At 42.5% G+C, this 22,656-nt stretch overlaps 1 protein-coding gene across 3 annotated transcripts in view; it reads left to right on the forward strand.

The window, feature by feature from the left end:
- The window catches only part of bves (blood vessel epicardial substance), a 76,797-nt gene that overhangs the window by 19,673 nt on the left and 34,468 nt on the right, over positions 1–22,656 (forward strand). The window contains exons 4-8 of one of the 3 annotated variants that reach the window (XM_063040831.1): positions 3,596–3,610; positions 10,764–10,771; positions 11,272–11,480; positions 16,800–16,924; positions 17,987–18,174. In XM_063040831.1, coding sequence (XP_062896901.1) covers positions 3,596–3,610; positions 10,764–10,771; positions 11,272–11,480; positions 16,800–16,924; positions 17,987–18,174 — 545 coding nt within the window. Of the gene's footprint in view, positions 1–3,595; positions 3,611–10,386; positions 10,585–10,763; positions 10,772–11,226; positions 11,481–16,799; positions 16,925–17,986; positions 18,175–22,656 lie in introns of those variants that run through there. The other 2 variants (XM_063040830.1, XM_063040828.1) reach the window with 2 other exon arrangements.

The following is a 22,656-nucleotide window of genomic DNA, read 5'->3' on the forward strand; positions in this document are numbered from 1 at the left end:
CCTCAGAAGGCAGTGGAGGTCAATTCTCTGGATGCTTTCAAGAAGGAGCTAGATAGGTATCTTATGGATAGGGGAATCAAGGGTTATGGGGACAAGGCAGGAACCGGGTATTGATAGTAGATAATCAGCCATGATCTCAGAATGGCGGTGCAGACTCAAAGGGCCGAATGGTCTACTTCTGCACTTATTGTCTATTGTCTATTGTCTATTATCTCAGAGTGCTTTAATGCCAATGAGGTACTTGAAGTGTGATCACGTTGGGATATAAGAGGCTTTGGAGGGGCTAGTTTGGAGACAACGTGCCCTCTACCAACAGCAGTGTCACAATGACCATATGACCAGTTTTGCAACATTGATCAAAGGACAAACATCAGCTAAGCCACAGCAGTTTCCTCCACTGCACATCTTCAGAATAGTGTCCAGGGACCTTTAACAACCTCCCGGAGATGTTTGGCAGGACAACCATTGCAGGGAAGATGCTTCACTGATACTGCAGCTCTCTGTCTTTGTGCATCACAACACATTATGGATGATTATACATCTTTATTGACTTCAGATAAGTTCTGATGAAAGACAATTGATGTAAAGCATTAACTCTATTTCATTCTCCACAGATGTTGGCTGACTTGCTTTCTCTTTCCTGCGTTTTCAATTTTATTTCACATTTACCTGATCCCTTTGAAAGGACATAATCCAATTAGACAAGGAAGAGTCTTTCTGTGTCTCAAGATTGTTTAATGTTATTTCCAGTGAAAAGGAGAACAAAATAATTGATCACTGATGCGGCAGAGAGGGCCTCAAGATGGCTGTGGCTCAAAAGAGGGGAGCCATGGAGTCATAAGTAGCTAGCCATCTGGACACAAGCTGGGGTCTGATCAGCCCCGGCTGGGTCACCTGGAGGAGGTTGTATGATGTTGAAAGACCCGAAACACCCGATGATTCCAGGAACATCACTGAAGATGTGTCCAGAAGCATCAATAGATGTATGTACACAGCAATGCAGTTCAAAAAAGCATTATAAGATAAAGAGCACAATAATAAAAAATACAACAAATATAAATACATAAGATCACTTATATACTGTACATATATAGATTGCATATCTATAAAGTGACACTAGACAGGTGTGCCTACATAAGGTGACTCTGACAAGAAATGATAAAGTAATGGTAGTGGGAATGTGGTGGGGTGGGTTAAGCTGGTGGTGGTGTTGATCAGCCTTACTGCTTGGGGAACCTAACTGTTTTTGAGTCTGGTGGTCCTGGTGTGGATTCTGTATAGCCTTGTCCCTGATAGGAGAGGGACAAACAGTCTATTAGCAGGGTTTTTGGGATACTTTATGATGTTGCTGGCCTTTTTTCCACATCCTTCTGTATAGGATGGCAGGTAGGCTGATAGCATCCTTCTGTATAGGATGGCAGGTAGGCTGATAGCATCCTTCTGTATAGGATGGCAGGTAGGCTGATGCCTGTGATGCATGGGGTAATTTTGATTACCCATTGTAGAGCCTTTCTGTCTGCCACGGTGCAGTTTCTGTACCATGCAGTGATGCAGCATGTTGGGATGCTCTCTACTGCACATCAGTAGAATGAGGTGAGTATAGATGTGCAAAGTCCGGCACATCTATTAGCCTCCTTAGAAACTAGAGGCATTGGTGAGCTTTCCTGTAGAATATGTTTCCAGGACCGTGGGAAGTTGTGCAAGATGTGCACTCCCGGGAGTTTGAAACTGCTCACAATTTCCTCTGCGGTGCTGCCAGTGTAAATAGGAATACGAGTGGTGTGAGTTCTCCTGAAGTCAATAACCATCTCCTTTGTCTTGCTGACATTGAGGAAGAGGTTATTTGCCTGGCACCAGGCCTCAAGCTCTTCCACCTCATCTCCGTGGGTTGTGCTGTGGTTGTTGGGTGATGCGTCACTGCTGCGTCATCAGAGAAGTTGACAATGTGATTACTCTGGTGTTCGGCCATGCAGTCATGTGTGAGCAGAGTGTACAATGGGCTCAGCACACAGCCCTGCAGGTCATACATATCGAGGATGGTGGGATGGGAGGGACGGTTGTGCATCCTAACTAAGTTTTACGATCAAAGTCCCTGGTTATTGATGGCCCAAACAACAAGAAGACAATTCTGTCTTATAACTTCTCTCTGCCTGGAATCTATAATATATTAGGTAATACATTAAAAGAAGCCAGTTTAAACTTAGTAAATCATATGGTTCAAATATGGTTTAAAAATACTCGTATGTAGTTTCTGTTTTTAGTGAAGATTGATTGCAAATGCGTAACGATTTGATAAGACATTCCTCTGTGTACTATTTTTAGTCAAATGGAACCACAACAAATTCCTTCTGAAAGTTCAAACATCCTATACTACAAGATGTCTCTTATTCTCTGTGACAGGGTCAGAAGGAATTCCAGTAGATAACGAGCAGAAATTTCTGCAAGTGTAACTGTGAAGTGTTCTCTTCATGACATCAACACTCATTTATCAAGATATTGAAGGAACCTTGTACACTGTGTATGTTATTGCCCATTACACCGCTGATGTTTAAGGCAACAATGAAGGTCCTCCATCTCTGGCGGTGCTCACGGCTTCCTTCCTCATGTCAGGAGCCTCCTCTCTGTTTTCACTATTGTCAGTCATGCAAATCCCATCATACTTAGATACAGAAGGATTCTGCATTGCTGTTTCTGTAACTATTTTGTTTTACAGTCAGGGTTGTTGGCCCTGAGCTGAACCCCTGAAGCTGGAGGACCAGCAGACCACTCTTAGTCTGACCTCTACGCTTTGACCTGTCTGGCACGGGTGACCCTACCAAGAGCAAAAGCTCTGGCTCCAGCTAAAGTAGCTCTCCTGGTCATTGAGGCGCGAAAGCCTCCAAACCACGAGAATGTTATGGACATCTTGGAGGGATCTTGTAAAGTACAAAACCATAAACACAAGAATTTTGGCAGATGCTGGAAATCCAATGCAACACACACACACACAAAGTGCTGGAGGGGTAGAGAAGAAAGAATCTGATAGGAGAGGATATTGGACCATAGGTGAAAGGAGGAAAGGACCCAGGGGGACGTAATAGGCAGGTGAGAAGAGGTAATGGGGGGTGGGGGTAACATTCGTTCACCAGATAGAAAAATCAATATTCAGGCCACCAGGTTGGAGGGTGCCCGGAAGGAATATAAGGTATTGCTCCTGCACCCTGAGATTGACCTCATCAAGGGGAGTCCATAGACTGACATGGCGGAAAGGGAATGGGAATGGGAAGTAAAAAGTTTGGCCACCGAGAAATCCCGCTTGCGGAGGATGGTGTGGAGGTGCTCGACGAAGTGGTTCCCCAATTTACAACGGATCTCACCAATGTAAAGGAGGCCACGTAGAGTGTACTGGACACAATAGACGGTCCCAGCAAATTCGCAGGTGAAGTGTTGCCTCACCTGCAAGGACTGTTTGTGGCCCTGAATGGAGGTGAGGGAGGAGGTGAATGGGCAGGTGTAGCACTTAGCCACTTGCAGGGATAAGTGCTGGGAGGAAGCTTAGAGAGGAGGGATGAATAGAGAAGGAAATTACTGAGGGAGTGATCCCTGCAGAAAGCAGAGTTGGGGGGGGGGGGTGCAGGGGACGGTAAAGATATGTTTAGTGGCAACCTTCAGAATTTTGTGAACAACAGATGCCAGACTAATTCAACTCCCAATTCAGACTTTCCGCATTCAGTACTTGTTCATTCCAGTTTTTAACTCCAACTTGATGGCAATATTAATTCACCCTGCAACTTGTAAAACATACATTTCCGTTAGTCTGTGCTATACTGCATTTGGTGCCGAATTTTCTATAGATGTTAATTCTCTGATATTACTTCCTCTGTATGAATTATTAACCTTCACATCTTCCATCCACATCCTTCCAGGAATGGTTTAAGCAAGCTTGGAATGGATCAACAAATATTATTAATTTTATTGGTAACTCGTTCCTCCAGGTTGCATGCCCATCTGTCCACCATTGTCCATTAGGAGATCAATGTGGTCCTTACCACTCAATAATTTAATAAATATTTTATGTAATATACATCAAAACACTTGGTATTTGAGTAACTTGATTTCCTGCTGTCCCTTTCTTTTTAAATATTACCCATTGTATGTTCTTAAGTTCACATTTGACATTTTCCCATGGAAACTCATTGCCATGATTTTTTTTAATCAAATGTGCTCATTTTTTGAGATGCAGGATCAGCATTCATTGCTCGTGCCTGCCTGCCATTGGGAAGATGGTGGCACCTCTGCTGCCAGGGGTGCTCCATTTTCCTCTTGGGAAGGGAGTTCCGGGATTTAGAAGGTCCTTAGAATTATATTTCGTCATCAAAATAATGTAATGTAGAGCTTAGAAAGGAACCTGAACATTCTGTTTTGCAATTGTTGGTAGATATTATTGGTAACTGGGTATTTTCTTTCCATGAACCATTTAAAGTCATAGGACATTACTATAGCACAGAAATGGCCCTTCAGCCCATCTAGTCTGTGCTGAGCCATTAATCTACCTGGTCCCATCAGCCTGCACCCAGACCATAGCCCTGCATGCCCCTCCATTCCATCTACCTATCCAAATTTCTCTAAAATGATTCAATCAAATCCATATCCACCACTTGCACTGGCAGCTTGTTCCATGCCTTCACCACCCTCTGAGTGAAGAAGCTCCCCCTCATGTTCCCCTTAAACATTTCACCTTTCCCCCTTAACCCATGGCTTTAGTTACAGTCTCACATAACTTCAGTGGAAAAAGCCTGCTTGGATTTACCCTATCTATGCGGCCCTCCACTGGTTGGGGTGGACAAGGATGTTGCGTCCCAGTTGTCTGCATGATACATAAGCCAGGCCAGTTCTGTGTGGAGAGCAGGCTCCCCTGCTCCACGCAGCTGGAAAAAGTAACGGCAGAAGCTGATACAGTTCGGCACCAGCAGCGACAAAGGTGTTGCCAGTCAGGGTTGAACTCGACATAGAACTGCCTTAGCAACTCTAGTTCTGAATTTTTCCTCGGGGTTTGCTCCCGAAGCCTTCACCATGAGTGGGTGTTGCCACAAGGCAGTGGAGGTTTGAGGTCAGTGTTCCCCTTCTCCTAGATGATCGGCCAACCACGGATGATGAACCTTATCTGCCCAAACTCTATCTATAGCCTCAGAATTTTGTATACCTCTATCAAATCTCCCTCAGTCTTCTACATTTCTAGGGAATAAAGGTCCTATCCTATCCAACCTTTCCCTATAACTCAGGTCCTCAAGACCCAGCAACATCTATGTAAATTTTCTCTGCATTCTTTTAACCTTATTTTAATCTTTTGTTATTGTGAGATTATAGAGCCTTTGGTACAATAAGGCTGGACTTTTACCCTTGTAATTAAACTCATTATGGCCCTCTTTACGCTCTCTGTATCACTAATACTTTATTCTGCATCCTCAATTTGTTAGTGTGGAAATCTGTTTGTTCCCCTTTTTAGCAGTTACTGGATTTTAAACGTCCAAAATGAAGTCATAAAAATAATTTAATTAATAGATTAACATTTTCTTTTGATATTATTAGTTAATTTTTACTTGAAAATCTCAACGATTTCCAAAATCCTGAGCTTGGAATTAATATTTTTATCTGTAGTTACAACTTTTAGCTGAAGTATGAGTTAATAGACTGTGCATGAACAGTGTATGCACTTTCATAGTAGTGAGTAGTTTCTTCTCAAAGGCTTTACAATATAACCTAACAAAGAGCTTGAAAACAAAAGGCAAAATCATTCTGAAAAATATCATCTGAGGGTTATTATTAAAATACTGCTTTGTAAATTGAAAGATGTTGAATACTCATTACAATATTGGAAAATTGATTTACTATTGTCACAGGTACAGTGAAAATCATTGTTTTGCATGTCGTCCACACAAATCATTTCCTCATGTCAGGACATCAAAGTTGTACAAACAAAATAAATAACAGGATGCAGAATAAAGAGTTACTGTTATAGAGAGTGTAATGAGGTAGATTGCAAGGGCAAAATTCCACCCTTATTGTACTAGATGGTCAATCATCTCACAACAGTAGGATAGAAGCTGTACTTGGTCTGGAGGTGCTTGCTTCCAGGTTCTTGTATCTTCTGCCCGATGGTGTGGGGTGGGGGGTGGGGGTGAGGGGCGAGGAGTGCAATGGTGGTGTGTGGTGGAGAGAGAGGAGAGAATATCCAGGCCTTTGATTACGTTGGCTGCTTCAGCAAGGCATCAAGAACTGAAGACCGAGTCCGTGGAGGGAAGGTTGTTTTCCATAATGTACTGAGCTGTGTCCACAACTCTCTGCAGTTTCTTGTGATCTTGGCAAACACTTTCCATATCAAGCCGCGATGCATCTGCATAGGGTGCTTTTTATGGTGCATGAATGAAATTTGGTGAGTGTCAAAGGGAATACGCCAAATTTCTTTAGCTCCCTGAGGAAGTATGGGCATTGGTGCACTTTCTTGACCATGGCATCTATTTGATTGAACCAGGACAGGTTATTCATCATGTTCACTCCTAGGAAGCTGAACCTCTCATCCTTCTCAGCCTTAACGCCATCGATATAAACAGGAGCATGTGCAGTGCCCATTGCCTGTAATCAATAATCAGCTCTTTTTCTTTGCTGAGTGAAATGTTGCTGCTATGACACCACTAGGCTCTCTATCTCCTTCATAAACTGGACTCATCATTATTTGAGATACGGCCCACTATAGTGATATCATCTGCAAACTTGCCATTCAGTTTGCATGGGGTGTTGAAAATGGAAACTTGTGGGGCATTAGTGTAGTGAATAATTATGGTGGAGGTGTTGCTGCCTGTTCTTACTGATTGCGGCCTATGGGTTGCAGTGACAGAGGGAGGTTTTGTCTCCAAGGCCTAGGGGCTTGGCGATAAGTTTGCTTGGAATTATGGTATTGAAGTTGGAGCTGTAGTCAATAAATCTATAATAAATCAGTTGCTGCTTTCATTGCACTATAGAAGTCGCATTTAGCTTTAACAGGTAAATTCTTTTCTTCTCAATTGTCATACCTGATTTCAATTCAGTTAAGCAGAAGAAGGGTCTCAACCAAAAACATACATACTCTATTTTTCAGTACCCACTTTGTTCCACAAACCATCCACTCTGCTTCCAGTGCAATTAATCTCCTCTGTAACCCCACTTGACTGATTGTAAGGAAACCATCTGGTCCATTGAACCATACTAGTTCTTAGTCTTAGCTTTAGAAATAGTACAACTAAAGATGCAATGCATTGCTACAGGGATGGATCAATCGGATATGTTCATAATTTTCCCTCTGTAAATGGGTTGTGAAATTTAGTTCTCAAAACACCATTAAAAATCCCAGAATCACAAATCAAGTGCAGAACACTTACTGAAAGCTAGCAATTAGAAGGTCACATCTGTCTGAGAAGCGGCTTGAAATTGCCTGCCATCACAACAGGTCAAAGTAGATGCTTTCTTTGGCTCTTCACTCAACCTCAGACATCTGGATAGTGAAGATGCATACATCAGGATGCTCTTCATTGACTACAGCTCAGCATTCAATGCCATCATCCCCTCAAATCTAATCGATAAACTTCAAGACCATGGCCTCAATATCTCCTTGTGTAACTGGATTTTCAATTTCCTCACATGCAGATCCCAGTTAGTTCAGATTGGCAACAACATCTCCTCCACAATCAAGACAGGCGCACCACAAGGCTGTGTGCTCTACTCACTTTATAATTATGACGGTGAGGCTAGGCACAGCTCCAATATCATATTTAAGTTAGCTGATGACACCACAGTCATTGGCCGAATCTAAGTGGTGATGAATCAGCATTTAGGAGGGAGATTGAAAATCTGGCTGAGTAATGCCATAAAAACAACATCTTACTCAACATCACCAGGACCAAGGAGATGATTATTGAATTCAGGAGGATGAAATCGGAGGGTCCATGAGCCAGTTCTTGTCAGGGATCAGAGGTAGAGAGGGTCAGCAACTTTAAATTTAAGTTTGCACAGATTCAGCATGTCATCTACAGCTATGACAAACTTCTACAGATGTGTGATGGAGAGTATATTGACTGCTTGCATCACAGCCTGGCATGAACACCAATGCCCATGATTGGAAAAGCCTCCAAAAAGTAGTGGATGCGGCCCAGACCATCACAGGCAAAGCCCTCCCCACCATTGAGTATCTCTACATGGAACGCTGTCACAGGAAAGCAGCATCCATCATCTCTCTTCTCAATGTCACCATCAGGAAGAAGGCTCTGTACCTCAGGACCCACATGATGAGATTCAGGTACAGTGATACCCCTTAACCATCAGGCTCTTGAACCAGAGGGGATGACTTCACTCAACTTCACTTGCCCCGTCGGTCCAGTTTCCTTCTCCTGTAGTTGATAATCACTTCCTTGGTCTTCTTTACACAGAATGAGAGATCATTGTGGCACCACTTAGCTAGAACTCTATTGTTAAAAATATAAGGGCCTGTTTAAAAAACATTGAATAACTGATGCTTGTCTGTGTTAAAGACTGGAATTTGGAGTTTCTTCTCACAGCATGGTTTGGGTCATGTCCATAATTTTAATTTAATTTAAGTCTTTATATATAGTTTTACATAAATTCTACTGTACTTTAAAAAAATTCCTGTAAACACCTGCAAGAAAATGAATCTCAAGGTACTCTAGGGTGACATATACCGACTTTGATAATATGTTTATTTTGACTTTGACTTTCATAATTTGATGAAAAAGTGCTTGGATTCTTGGATCTTCTCTGCAAGATTTCTCCCACTTTTGCATATAGAAGAAAAATCACTTGGGAAAAAAATGTTTGTCCCTCTTCTCTGATGCATAACCAGGAAACCCTGGACAACTAAGATATTGCTTCCTGAATACTTTTGGGAGTATCTTTTGGATTTTGTGCTGCTAATCATGAAAATCACTAAGAAATATCCCTATCACATACTTGTGCTTTGAAATTGCCTGTATTTGTTATTTCAAATAATTCAATTAAAAGAGTGCCCACAAAGTAAGCTGTGAAGTTTTATATATTGCCCAGGCAGGCCTGGGCATGCTTAGGCAGGGCAGATGCTGCATGGCAGGGCAGGATTTAGAAAGGCTATAAATTTCTGTCATGGATTTGGATATTTGAGACAGATGTTTCCCAGAATAACTGATGCCAAGATTACTGAAGGCATTTTTGTTGGCCCACAAATCAAACAGGCCATCAATGACGGACAATTCAAAGAACTTCTAGTGGAACTGGAGAAAATCGCATGGAAGGCAATTAAGGACGTTAATAAAAATTCTCTTGACAAATATATAGCACCAAACTACGAGCGGTTGGTTGAGAACATGCTTCAAGCGTACAACACCATGAAGTGCATCATGTCGCCAAAGATTCATTTTCTGCATTCGTATTTAGTCTCCTTCCCTGCAAATCTTGGCACTGTCAGAGACAAGCATGGTGACAGGTTTCACCAGGACATTGCGGTCATGGAGAAGCAGTATCAGGGCAACTGGAATCCATCAATGCTGGCTGATTATTGTTGGACACTTAAGCAAGAAGCCTCAGACACCAAGTACAAACGAAAACCATCAACAAAACTGTTTTAGCTTATTTGAACTATTGCACAGCGTCTGCATTGCTATGCAATTAAATGCATTATATTCAATGATAGTCAATTTCTTATTTCTCCAAATTTCTATGTGATACAAGTGGTCTGAACATAGAATAGTACAGCACAGTACAGGCCCTTCAGCCCACAATGTTGTGCAGACCCTTTAACCCTGCCTCCCATATAACCCCCCATCTTAAATTTTGAGGCAGGTTCGATGTTGTCATTTAAAGTTAAATTGGATCGATATATGGACAGGAAAGGAATGGAGGGTTATGGGCTGAGTGCAGGTCGGTGGGACTAGGTGAGAGTAAGAGTTCGGCACGGACTGGAAGGGCCGCGATGGTCTGTTTCCGTGCTGTAATTGTTATATGGTTATATGGGTTATATGGCTAAATTCCTCCACATACCTGTCTAGTAGTCTCTTAAAATCAGATTCGTGTTCAGCTCCAAGCGATTTACCATAGGAAGAAAATACTCAGGAGCAACACTTTCGAAAAAGAAGTTGTTGGCCAGTGTAATTTTTAAAAATATATTGCCTGGAATTGAGTTTCACGTTTTTATATCTCTACTAACCCGGTCCATCCTCTATATGACCTTAGGCACACCTGTTAGTTTGAGCTCGCAACGGTCCCGCGCCCACCTATCGATGGTGGGCGGCAGGGATCCCGGTCAGTGAGCGTCGGGGTTCCGCGCCCAGCTTTCAAACGGGCCGAGCGTAGTCCCAGCGCGATCTGTCAATCAGTGTTCGCCTCGTACGCGCTGAGGTCTGCCTCCTGCCGTACAGCTCTCATGTCCATTTTAGTTCATGCTCAGCATTGCGCGTAGGGTTTTCAAAAAATTCCTCTCTCCCGTCTCCTACGTTATTTGGTATCGAGCCTTTTTGTTTGGAGAACAGATCTCACCCACCTGAAACTTTCTGCATCTATTCTGGGCTAGCTGACGGCTTTTAGAAGGTAAAGTTTGTTTGATTTTAATGAAGTTTCTTCACCGCCCCCTCCCCCAACCTAAGTGTGTGTTTGCAGCATAGACCCAGTGGATAAATTTAGAAGGAAAGTTAAGAAGGCAGTTCGCACAAAGGACAGCAATTGGGACAGTATGGGTTTCTTTTTTGTGGGAAAGTGTTTAGTGGGAGTCAGGGTTGTACTAATTAGACTGCAATCGGTATTCAGAGGTGCATGTTTTGGATGAGGCGGTGTTGAGGAAGGACAGATGCGGGAGCCGTGGACCGTCATCGCCTGCCATTCCTACGAGGGAGTGCGAATGGGAGATAACTAACACGCTGCGAGCTAGCACCGCAACCGGGGAACGGAACCAGACTTGTAGTGTGGAAATCACTATTTGAAAAGGCTCACTTATTTATAACAAAGTTGCATGCACATCCACTGGAAAATGCGTCAATATTTTGCTAGCCGCTGTACTGCAGTGGCTTTTAGAACGAAGGCCTTTTTGTGAATTCCTGTTAAAATGTGTCGGAGATTTGCTGCCGATGGTCAGCGCCTCTTCCGACTCCGGGGCTAGGGTTCAATTGGTCGGTTCTGGGTGAGTTCACCAGCTCTGCCACCACAAGCTGGTACATCTCTGCTCGATGTTTTCAGGTTTGCCGATATGAACGTTACCCCGGACTATCCCCGGATCCTCAGCTTCATGGTGAACACCACATCGGTAACTCCGACCTATGATTTCGGCAATGCGACGGGGCTGCTTCCCGGTCAGATGGCGAGCTGCGACAACTGGAAAGAAATACACCATTTGACCTTTCACCTCGGTAACATCTGCTTCGCCATCGGGCTGCTGATTCCCACCACCGTTAAGATCCACATGATTCTACTCCGCGGCATGATAAGCATAGGTAGGTGCGGTGTTGGAGGGACAGCAACTGGAAACCGGGTCACTATCACCGGAGGTCGCACGGCACGGTGGAAGGGGCTCCGCTGATTCTGGCATGACAAATCATAAGTAATCCCATTGCTGCAAAATCTTCTCAATTAAGGGTTGTTATGGGCAAATTCTTGAAATCATCAACTTCAGGGTTACAAAGGTAGTCCCAAAACTTTCTCAGATGACATGAGGTGGAGGACCTTCACTAGCAGGTTACTATGATTGTGTGTAGAGTCAGTGGGGGCAGAGGTGAAGTTCATATTCCAAATGCTGGCATGCTTAGAATTTGAAGTTTGCGTTTGGGAGGGCCAGAGGACCTTCGTTGACAGATTAGAAGCACATGAGAGCAACCAGACTATAGGAGTAGAAAACAGGAGGAAGATGCAGAGTGAAGAAAGGCAGATGTAGCTTGCAGAAATTAACATGGTGCAATCTAACAAAGCCTGTGGTTTAAACCAGTTGGAAGTGAAAAATATCAACAACACACAAATTGTTCCTGCCTTCAGCAGTACTGCTCTGACTTTGTGGTTCAGATGTAGTTGGCTATTTTCATTGCCGATTACCTGGTATGGATTTTGTTCATTCTATTGCATGACTCAAAATTCACAGATTTGTTCAAATTTGCTTTAGCCAGATGGAGCAGACCATCTCAATTGATCCTACAGCTATTGACAGCTTATATTTATCTGAGATCTCATTCCTTCCTCCAAGTTAACCTGAGGTTCTGTAGAAAATGAGGTGTTTTCTTTTAATAATGCTTCTGGAGATGATATTAGACAGGTACAACACTGACCTTATAACCCACCCATTTTTAATCTTCATTGGAGTCAATGGTGGTTGTCCGTCGTGTCCAACAATGACAGAAAACCTGTGCGGGAGGGTTTTAAAAGTGGAAAAACCATTGCACTGCGACAGTTTCTTTTTCTCGATGGTAAATCTGTGGAATTCATTGCTACAGGTGGCTTTGGAGGCCAGGTGATTGGGTATATTTATGGCAGAGGTTGAAAGATTCTTCGTTCATCATTGCATCAAGGACTACAGGGAGAAGGCAGGAGACTGGAGCTGAAAGGAAAATGGATCAGCCACAATGAAATGGTAGAGCAGACTCGATGGGCCAAATGGCTCAATTCTGCTCTATATTTTATGGTCTTATAACCTTAGAAGTCCAGGCCCAGTGATACGAGCAAGCATCACAAAGCCAATGAGCAGGTTGTTAAAACAAGTATTCATCCCAAATCATGATTTCCTTTTGATGAATTGCCAACTACCCACAACATTACAAGTCAGTAACCTCCATCATTACTCAGGTATCAGCTACTATGACTCAATGCAATGTGAATCATTCCAGTTGATGTGTGATAAAGATCAATAGAATGCTGACTTGTTTGTTAACTTTTGAAGTAAGATTGAAAATCATATGTTAAAACAACAATTGTTCAAGGAATTGTTAATTGGGATAATTGTTCAAGAATAGTAATAGAGATTATCCCAGAAATGATAGACATGCAAGTGGGCAAACTACTGGAGAGGATTCTTAGAGACAGCATTTGAGCATTTGGAGAAACAAAACCATGGTGACCAGGGCTAGTAAGAGTGGTTTTATGAGGGCCAGGTCTTGCCTCATGAGCCTGGTTCACTTTTTCAAGGAAGTGTCAAAACAAATTGAAGGTAGAGTGATGGATGTAGTGTGTATGGATTTTAGTAATTGTTCCCAAAGTCAGGAAGCATGGGATCCGGGGAAACCTGGCAGCTTGGATTTGGAATCGGCTTGCCCACAGAAGGCAGAGGGTGCTAGTGGGTGGAGCATATTCAGCCTGGAGATCCGTGACTAGTGGTGCTCTGCAGTAATCTATTCTGAGACTGTTTTTCTTCATGATTTTTATAAATGTCTTAGATGAGGTGGGCTGGTAAGTTTGCAGATGAACAAACCTTGGTGGTGCTGTTGATAGCATAGAAGGTTGTCCTAGGTTACAAGGGGATGTTGACAGGACACAGAGCTGGGCTGAGAAGTGGCATAGTTCAGTCCAAAAAAGTGTGAAGTGATTCACTTTGGAAGGTTGAACTCGATGCCAGAGTTCAATGTTAATGGCAGGATTCTTAGCGGTGTGGAGTATCAGAGGGATCTGGGATCCAAGCCCATACTTAAAGATGCCATGCGAGTTGACGGGGTGGTTAAGAAAGCATAGGGAATGTTGGCCTTCATTAATCTGGGGATTGAATTCCAGAGCCATAAGCTAATATAGTTCTCTGGTTAGACCACTCTTGGAGTATTATGATCTATTGTGGCTGCCTTCTTATAGGAAGGATGTGAAATCTTTCGCGAGGATGCCGAGATTTACCATGCAGCTACCTGGATTAGAGAGCAAGTCTTACGATGCGCTAGGCCTTTTCTCTTCAATAAGGTGATAAGGGACATAGACAGAGTGGACAGCCAGCGACCTTCTCCCAAGACAGAAATGGCTAATACATCAGAATCAGAATCAGGTTTATTATCACTAGCAAGTGTCGTAAAATTTGTTAACTTAGCAGCAGCAGTACAATACAATATGTGATCATTTAGAAAGAGGAAAAAAAAGATAAATAAATAAATTACAGTAAGTTTTAGGAATTATGTGGCAGAGGGGAAGAAGCTGTTCCTGAATCGCTAAGTGTGTGCCTTCAGGCTTCCGTACCTCCTACTTGATGGTATCAATGAGAAGAGGGCACGTCCTTGGTGATGGGGGTCCTCAATGATGGACATTGCCTGTCGGAGGCACCATTCCTGAAGATTTTTGGGTACTGCGGAGGACAGTACCCAAGAAGGAGCTGATCAATTTTACAACTTTCTGTAGCTTCTTTCAATCCTGTGCAGTAGCCCAACTCATACCTGACAGTGATTCAGCCTTTCAGAATGCCGTGCACAAAAACACTTTTTGAGTGTTTTAATTGACAAACCAAATCTTTTCAAACTCCTAATGAGATATAGCCACTGTCTTGCTTTCTTTCTAGTTGCATCAATATGTTGGGACCAGGTTAGATCCTCAGACATCTTGACATCCAGTAATTTGAAATTGCTCACACTCTCCACTTCTGATCCCTCTTATGAGGATTGGCTTGTGTTCCCTCATCTTACCCTTCCTGAAGTCCACAATCAGCTCTTTCGTCTTACTGACATTGAGTGCCAGATTGTTGCTGCGATACCACTCAACTAGCTGATATATCTTGCTTCTGTACATATTGTCATCTCCATCTGAGATTCTACCAACAATGGTTGTACCATTAGCAAATTTACAGATGGTATTTGAGCTATACATATCCACACAGTCATAGGCATAGAGAGAGTAGGGCAGTGTGCTAAGCACAGACCCCTGACGTGTGCCAGTGTTGATTGTCAGCGAGGAGGAGATATTATCACCAGTCTGCACAGATTGTGGTCTTCTGGTTAGGAAGTCAAGGATCCAATTACAGAGGGAAGTACAGAGGCCCAGGTTCTGTAACATATCGATCAGGACTGTGGGAATGATGGTGTTAAACACTGAGGTAGAATCAATGAACAGCATCCTGACATAGGTATTTGTATTGTCTAGGTGATCTAAGGCCTCATGAAGAGCCATTGAGATTGCATCAGCCGTTGACCTATTGTGGTGATAGGCAAACTGCAGTGGGTCCAGGTCCTTGCTGAGGCAGGAGTTCCTTCTAGCCATGACCAACCTCTCAAAGCATTTCATTACTGTAGATGTGAGTGCTACGGGCTGATAGTCATTAAGGCAGCTCACACTACTCTTCTTAGGCACTAGTATATTTGATGTTTTTTGAAGCAGTTGGGAACTTCCGAAGGTAGCACTGAGAGGTAGAAAATGTTCTTGAATACTCCTGCCAGTTGGCACAAGTTTTCAGAGCCTTACCAGGTACTCCACTGGGGACTGCCACCTTGCGAGGGTTCACCCTCCTTAAAGACAGCCTGACATCTGCCTCTGAGACAGAGGTCACAAGGTCGCCAGGTGCAGTGGGGATCTTTATAGCTGCAGTTATAATGAATTTCAAGGCAAGCATGGAAGGTGTTGAGCTCATCTGGTAGTGAAGCATCGCTGCCATTCACGATGTTGTGTAATGTATTCCAAACCCTGTCGGAGTTTTGTGCATCCAGTGTTGCCTCCAACCTCACTCGGAACTGTCTCTTCGCCCTTGAAATAGCCTCTGCAAGTCATACCTGGTTTTCTTGTCACCAGCCTTAAATGCCACAGACCTAGCCTTCAGCAGACGACGTAACTCCTGGTTCATCCACGGCTTTTGGTTTGGGAATGTACAATAGTCTTTCTAGGCACACACTCACCCACACAGGTTTTGATGAAGTTGGTAACAACTGTGCCATACTCATCCAGATTCGAAGATAAATCCCGATATACATGGGGACATAATTTTAAGGTGATTGGAGGAAAGTATAGTGGAGATGTCGGGCTTAAGATTTTTACACACAGTGATGGCGGTGGGGGTAAAGGCAGATACATTAGGGACATTTAAGAGACTCTTAGATAGGCACATGGATGAAAGAAAAATGGAGGACTATGTGGGAGGGAAGGGTTGGATTGATCTTGGAGTAGATGAAAGGGCTGGTATAGTATTAAGGGCTAAAGAGCCTGCACTGTGTTGTACTGTTCTATGTTCTATGTATAGTAATTTGTTTCAAGTAATGATTAAAACACTAGTTCAGATAATGAATTAACGTACAAAAAGTGACAACAGTGCACGGTTGTTCTCTTCTAAAGTCACACACAAAATGCTGGAGGAACTCAGCAGCTGAGGCAGCATCTATAGAGGGGAATAAACAGTCAAGATTTTTGACCAAGTGCTTTCATCAGGACTGGAAAGGAAAGGGGAAGAAGAAAGAATATGAAGGACAGGGTGTTGGGATGGCAAGGACTACAATCTGACAGGTGATAAGGAAATCCAGATGAGGAGGAAGGTGGGTGGGCGTCTGAGGGGGATGAAGAAAGAAGCTGGGAGGTGATAGGTGGAAAAGGTAAAGGGCTGAAGAAGAAAGAATCTGATAGGAGTGGAATTCACTGCCTGCTCTTCCACATTGCTTGGAGATAACTATTTGCAATCTTATTATTTATATTCAATTGCCATAGATTGGAGAGAATGAGTACATTAAGAATTTGTATGATTGGTTCATCTGAAGTTATTGGTAGCTTTGCATCCTCCTTGGTTATATTATCACCAGTTATTTTGTGGCACTTTGCACTGGTACAAATCTGTGTCACTCTCACAGGGATTTTGAGTTGACTGAACTTTGTTTTCATGTTCACAGGCTGTGCACTCTTCATTGCCTGGGCAGTATTTTACCGATGTGCTTTAGACATTGTCATCTGGAACTCAGTGTTTCTTATTCTCAACATGATGCATTTAATCTATCTGTTGTACAAAAAGAGGCCTGTAAGTATAGATAACTGAGCTTTCAATTCCGTTTATTTTCTGTGCTTCATTCATACCTTTCCCGTGGGCTGTTAAAAATATTCTGCCTATTACATGGAACTTGATCCATATGAAGCCTCTTAAGGCAAAGCATTTGCAGTTTCTATAAATCTATTTCCATTATGATAAAAAGATTCCTGATTATTTTCACCTACTTTGAATATTGTCCTTCTTTTTCCTCTGAATAAAACTTTTTGCTTGAATTAGTACTTTCTGGACTGTTGAAAGTTATTATCAATTGTCACTTTAAAATATTCATCCCACTACTTATCATGGTACTTGTGCAATGCATTTCTATATTTATATTCTGGAGCAGTTCACTTACATATCTGTCATTTCTTAAATATAACTGGAGCCTATATTGGGGTCTAGCATTGTACACTCATGATATCGAGAAGTTTATGCTGGGTGATAGAATGTTTTCCACTTCAAGAACTCAGTAACACAATCAAGTGCTGTCAGATCATGCACTGGATTTTAAGGGTGGAGGTGGAAATTGTTTCTATCCTTCTATAAGTACTCGGTGCCCCCATTTTGGCCACTCTTTGAATCTTTGTGATATATGACAAAGAAATCCAAAGAAAATGCTTATCATTGGATCAGCTAGAGTCAAATAGAAAATAGGGCAGAAATTGTCTTACACTGTTTGTGATGAATACATAATTAAATAGTGACTGTTACATTGGGCCCCCTTCTGTGAAGTTGATATCAGCAAGGAAATTGTGGAATACACACAAAATGCTGGAGGAACTCAGCAGGCCAGACAATACCTATAGAAAAACGGAAACAGTTGGTGTTTCAGGCCCAGACTCTTCATCAGGACTCTTCATAAAACATTCTCTTGTATGTTTGCTTTGCACCGTGTTTCTTCCTGACCATAATCTTCAAGACATTATAGTTGGCCAATTATATCTAAGCAATAATTCAAAACAGTGGTCATTGATAAAATATTTGAATTTACAGATTTCTGCTGTACTGAATTCACTAAATTACACTTTACCCAGTCAAACTATCTCATTACAGATAAAGCTTGATAAAGAGCTCAAGGTACTTTACAGAAGAATGTTTGAGCCACTTCATGTTCCTCCTGATTTGTTCCAAAGACTCACTGGACAGTTCTGCAGTATTATGACTCTTAAAAAGCACCAGACCTACGCAGCGGAAGATAAAACATCTGTTGATGACCGACTTAGTATCCTGCTTAAGGGAAAGTAAGTCCAGAGCAAGTTCTCCTGTTTCTTTTTTAATCAATCACCTCAGTTGTCTTTTCTTCAGAATTTCTTAATGATGTGTCTATAGAAATAATTTTTGAAGCAAATTTGAACGGCAAGGTCCCTCAGCAGCAGAAGACTGAGGGAGAAAAATTAGTCTGGAGATAAGATTAGCATCCTGCTGTTGTATGAGAGCTTTCACATCCACCTGGAATGGCAAGGCACTTGGGCATTTTATTTGGAAGATAGCATGCTCTCGGTAATGTGCAAAAAAACCCGTGTGATCAGGGGTTCCCAGCCTGGGATCCATGGACTTTTTGCTTATTGGTATTGGTCCATGGCATAAAAAAGACTGGGAACCCCTGCTCTTAGATTATGGTTTCTGATCATGAATAGAGCTTGAAATCTCTGATGGGTAAAAATGTTACCTAAGGCAATGTAAGGTTTTAATTTTTTAGACTTACAAGGTGGTTTTCATCAAATATTGTTAGATCCAGTTTATTCAATTAATGATATAAATTGAAAGCTATTCAGACCAAGATCATGCGCAATCAGAGGGAGGGGGAAGATGAGGCAGGCGCCTCACCCCAATAGCCATTAATCGTATACAACTATTCCAGCATGGACTCTTGCATAGTCTAACTATTCCTTCCCCACCATCATTAAAGATGTGCTTACAAAAGCCAACATATGTAAATTCCTGCATGTGTCTCAGGTTCAAAGTTCAGAGTAAATTTTATTATCAAAGTATATATATGTCACCACATACAACCCTGAGACTCATTTTCTAGTGGGTATACTCAACAAATCTATATAATGATAACTATAACAGGATCAATGAAAGCTCAACCAGAATGCAGAAGAGAGCAAACTGTGCAACAAATAAACAGCAACAAATAATGAGAACGTGAGATGAAGAATACTTGAAAATAAGTTCATTGACTGTGGGAACATTTCAATGATGGGATAAGTGAAGTTGAATGTAGTTATCCTCTTTCGTTCAAGAGCCTGATGGCTGAGGGGTAGTAACTGTTCTTGAACCTGGTGATGTGAGTCCTGGGGCTCTTGTATCTTCTACCTGATGACAACAACAAGAAGAGAGCATGACCTGGGTGGTGGGGGTCCCTGATGATGGATGATGCTATGACAATGTTTCATGTAGATATGTTCAATGGTGGGAAGGGCTTTCCCCGCGATGTCCTGGGCTGAATCCACTACTTGTAGGATTTTCCATGCGAAGGCATTGGTGTTTCCCCGCCAGGATGTGATGCAGCTAGTCAATGTACTCTCCACTACACACCTATAGAAATTTCTCAGAGCTTTAGATGTCATGCCAAATTTCCGCATACTCTTAAGGAAGTAGAGGCAGTGCTGTGCTTTGTTTACAATTGCACTTACATGCTGGGTCCAGAACAGATCCTCTGAAATAGTAACATCTAGGAATTTAAAGTTGCTGTCCCTCTCTACCTCTGATGAGGACTGACTCGTGGACCTCTGGTTTCTCTCTCCTGAATTTTATAATCATTTCCTTCGTCTTGCTGACATTGAGTAAGAGGTTGTTGTTATGACACCGCTGAGCCAGATTTTCAATCTCCCTCCTATATGCTGATTCATTACCACCTTTGATTTGACCCACAATAAATAAAATGTGCAGATTATGGAGAGTTTTGTGATGATTGGATGAAATATGTTCTTGGGATAAAGGCAGTAACTTGTCATTAATTACTTGTATTTTGAAAAGTTCCCAAGAGTGCTTTAGGGAAAACATGTTATAGATCAGGAGATTCCACCCTGTGATCTATGGACCCCTTGCTTAATCGTATTGGTCCATGGCATAAAAAAGATTGGGAACCCCAGTTATAGATGTAGTCTTGAGTCTTATTTTTTTTTATCAAACTTCACAATTAGCAGCATTCAGTGATGGCTCCCTTGAAAATGAAGATGGTTTGAAGTGAAGCAATTTTAGTCATTGGATCGGAATGGGACCTTTTGCAAGTTAGTTGTTAATTTCCCCTTCTATTCTCCAGCACTCTGGGACTATATGTGGTTCATTTATAAAGTACCAGAAATACAGAAAGTTAGATCCCAAATGCTTGTCAATTGAGGAGTGGGGATAAAATGTGAAGTGATAAATCCACAAAATTTCAGAGGGCTGGCTTATAATTGAAAGTCTGAAATTTTACACCTTCCCTGCTCGGTATTTCTAGAGGAAATTCTGCAAGGTGAACAACAAGGCCAACTACATAGGAAAGAGAACACAGAACCAATCCTAGTGTATTCCTAGTTTCACTGCGGCAGCATGGGACCAGGACACACACTGCGCTGAACCACCACTCCACACAAAATCGCCACCCCTGCAATTCGAGCCCAGTTCCCTGACCCTGACACTGCATCTGTCTGAGTTCAAACCCATGACCAATCTGCCCAGCCACTCACCCTCTCTTGTGAAGTCATACCATATCATTCTGAGAGGGAACGGGTGGGTAAATGGGAAGGTGAAAAGATTCAGTTTAGTTTCTAAATGAGCGGAAGGGGCAAGTGAGTTTCTTCAATGATCTACACAGACTACGGAGAGCTTAGTTAAATCACTGCAGATTTTGTTTCAATCTGGGGAATTTAGAATACAGAAGTGAGAACGTGATACCTCAGTTATTTAGTACAGAGTAGTGGGATATTTCAAGTAGTGCAGTGCAGCATTTGTCAATAGACGACTGAAAGGTCCTTTGCAGAGTTATTTATAATCTTTTTGGCTTAATTCCAGTTCTCTGCTTTCCAGCTTGGGCGGAAAGCAAAGGGCAGACCAGTTGAGAAGGAAATCCAGAAAATGCACGTAAGAATGCAGGACGTGATTTGTGTAATGCAGGGAGCCATGAAGGAAGGATGATCTGTCCTTTGGTGGCTGCTGATTGTTGGCTGTGCAGACCTGAGTTGCAAAACATTGGGATTACAGAGGTCCAAACTTGAGAAGGATGTACAGGACTTCGTGGAACAACAGAACAGATTTGATACCAGAGGTGAAAGGTTTCAATTCAGAGATTGAGTTGCATCAGTTTGGTTTATAGAAATACTGAGGTGTAGAAACCTGGCCATTCCTTCCTTGGGTCTGCTGTACCATTGAATATGATCATGACTATTCATCCACTTCACGACTTGGTTCCTGCCTTCTCCCCATCTCCCTTGATCCTGTATATTAATTAATTTACCTAACTGCTTTCAAGTATTTAGTACTGTCTGTTTGTAGCATAATCCCATTGAGATCCCTTGATGAAGGAATATGGAGGTGGTTCCATGTAGAGAAACTATTTTCTCTGTTATGGGATTGTTCAAATTACATTTATTATCAAAGTATGTATACTTAATGCAGCCTTGAAATTCGCCTCTTTACAGGGAGCCACAGAACAAAGAAACCTAGTAGAACCCTTTAAAACAAAAGAACACCCAATGTGCAAGGGGATTAAAAAAATCAAATCGTGCAAACAATAAAAGTGAGCAAATAGCACTCAGAAATGAAGCTCACGATTCAACTGATTCAAGAGCCCGTTAGTTGCAGCCCACAGCTTCAGTTCGGTGCAGAGATGAGTAAACCTCGAGGAGCAGTGAGCTGAACTGGCCCGTCCCTCACCTCCAGCCTCGACACCTTGATTTTATTTCTCAATTTGGCCCGGCACTTAAATTGCCCAAACCTCGGGTTGTTCCTCGCTTTTGGACCGGGGCACTGCCGCTTTGATAGGCTCCTGGGCCCGAAGCCTACCATCCCGATTCGGCCCATACCCACCCTTTCCAATTCGCACTGCAGAGTAAATTTAAAATTAGAGCTTTTTAGGAGGAGGATTGTGAAGAGATTTTAACCATGGAGTAGTGCACATTGGCAAAACTTTCTCACAAGGACGGAGCAATAAAAATATTTCAAAAGGGGATCGCTGCAGCCAGTGATGGCCTATCTGAGTTACGGAAAAGCCTCTCACCTAATTTTATTCCAGCATTAAATACTTGACTAGTTACCCCCAAAAAGGGGGTGGTGATCCACTCTCTTGTATGACTGCAGGTTGAATGTACCCATACAGTGACGTTGGATTGGGTTAGGTCAAGCATTAAGGAAGAAATAGAGATGTATATCCAAGTCAGGCTAATGTGTGACTGGGAACGGAACGTGCGACTGCTGGTATTTCCATGATCCTGCTGCCCTTATTCTGGTTCAGGGACCGGCAAAGAAGCCGTATCAAAGTGTTGCATTGCATTGCACAGATGGTACACATTGCTGCAGCCAGGGTGTGCTGAGTCAAAGATTGGAACTGAAGTTAACGTTAAGGAGGATGGCAGTGGACTGCCAGTGGGCAGGTTGAACATGCGTATGAGCAACATTGAACTGTGTAATTACACGCTTGGCCACAAAGAAAGATCAGAACTGAATGCCACAGGTCTAAGGCCAGTGCAAGAACTGATGGACCCAGGCGTATATGTTCATAAACGGTCAAAGGTAGG

The sequence above is a fragment of the Mobula hypostoma genome, chromosome 2, assembly GCF_963921235.1.
Source record: "Mobula hypostoma chromosome 2, sMobHyp1.1, whole genome shotgun sequence".
NCBI classification, from domain to species: Eukaryota; Metazoa; Chordata; class Chondrichthyes; order Myliobatiformes; family Myliobatidae; genus Mobula; species Mobula hypostoma.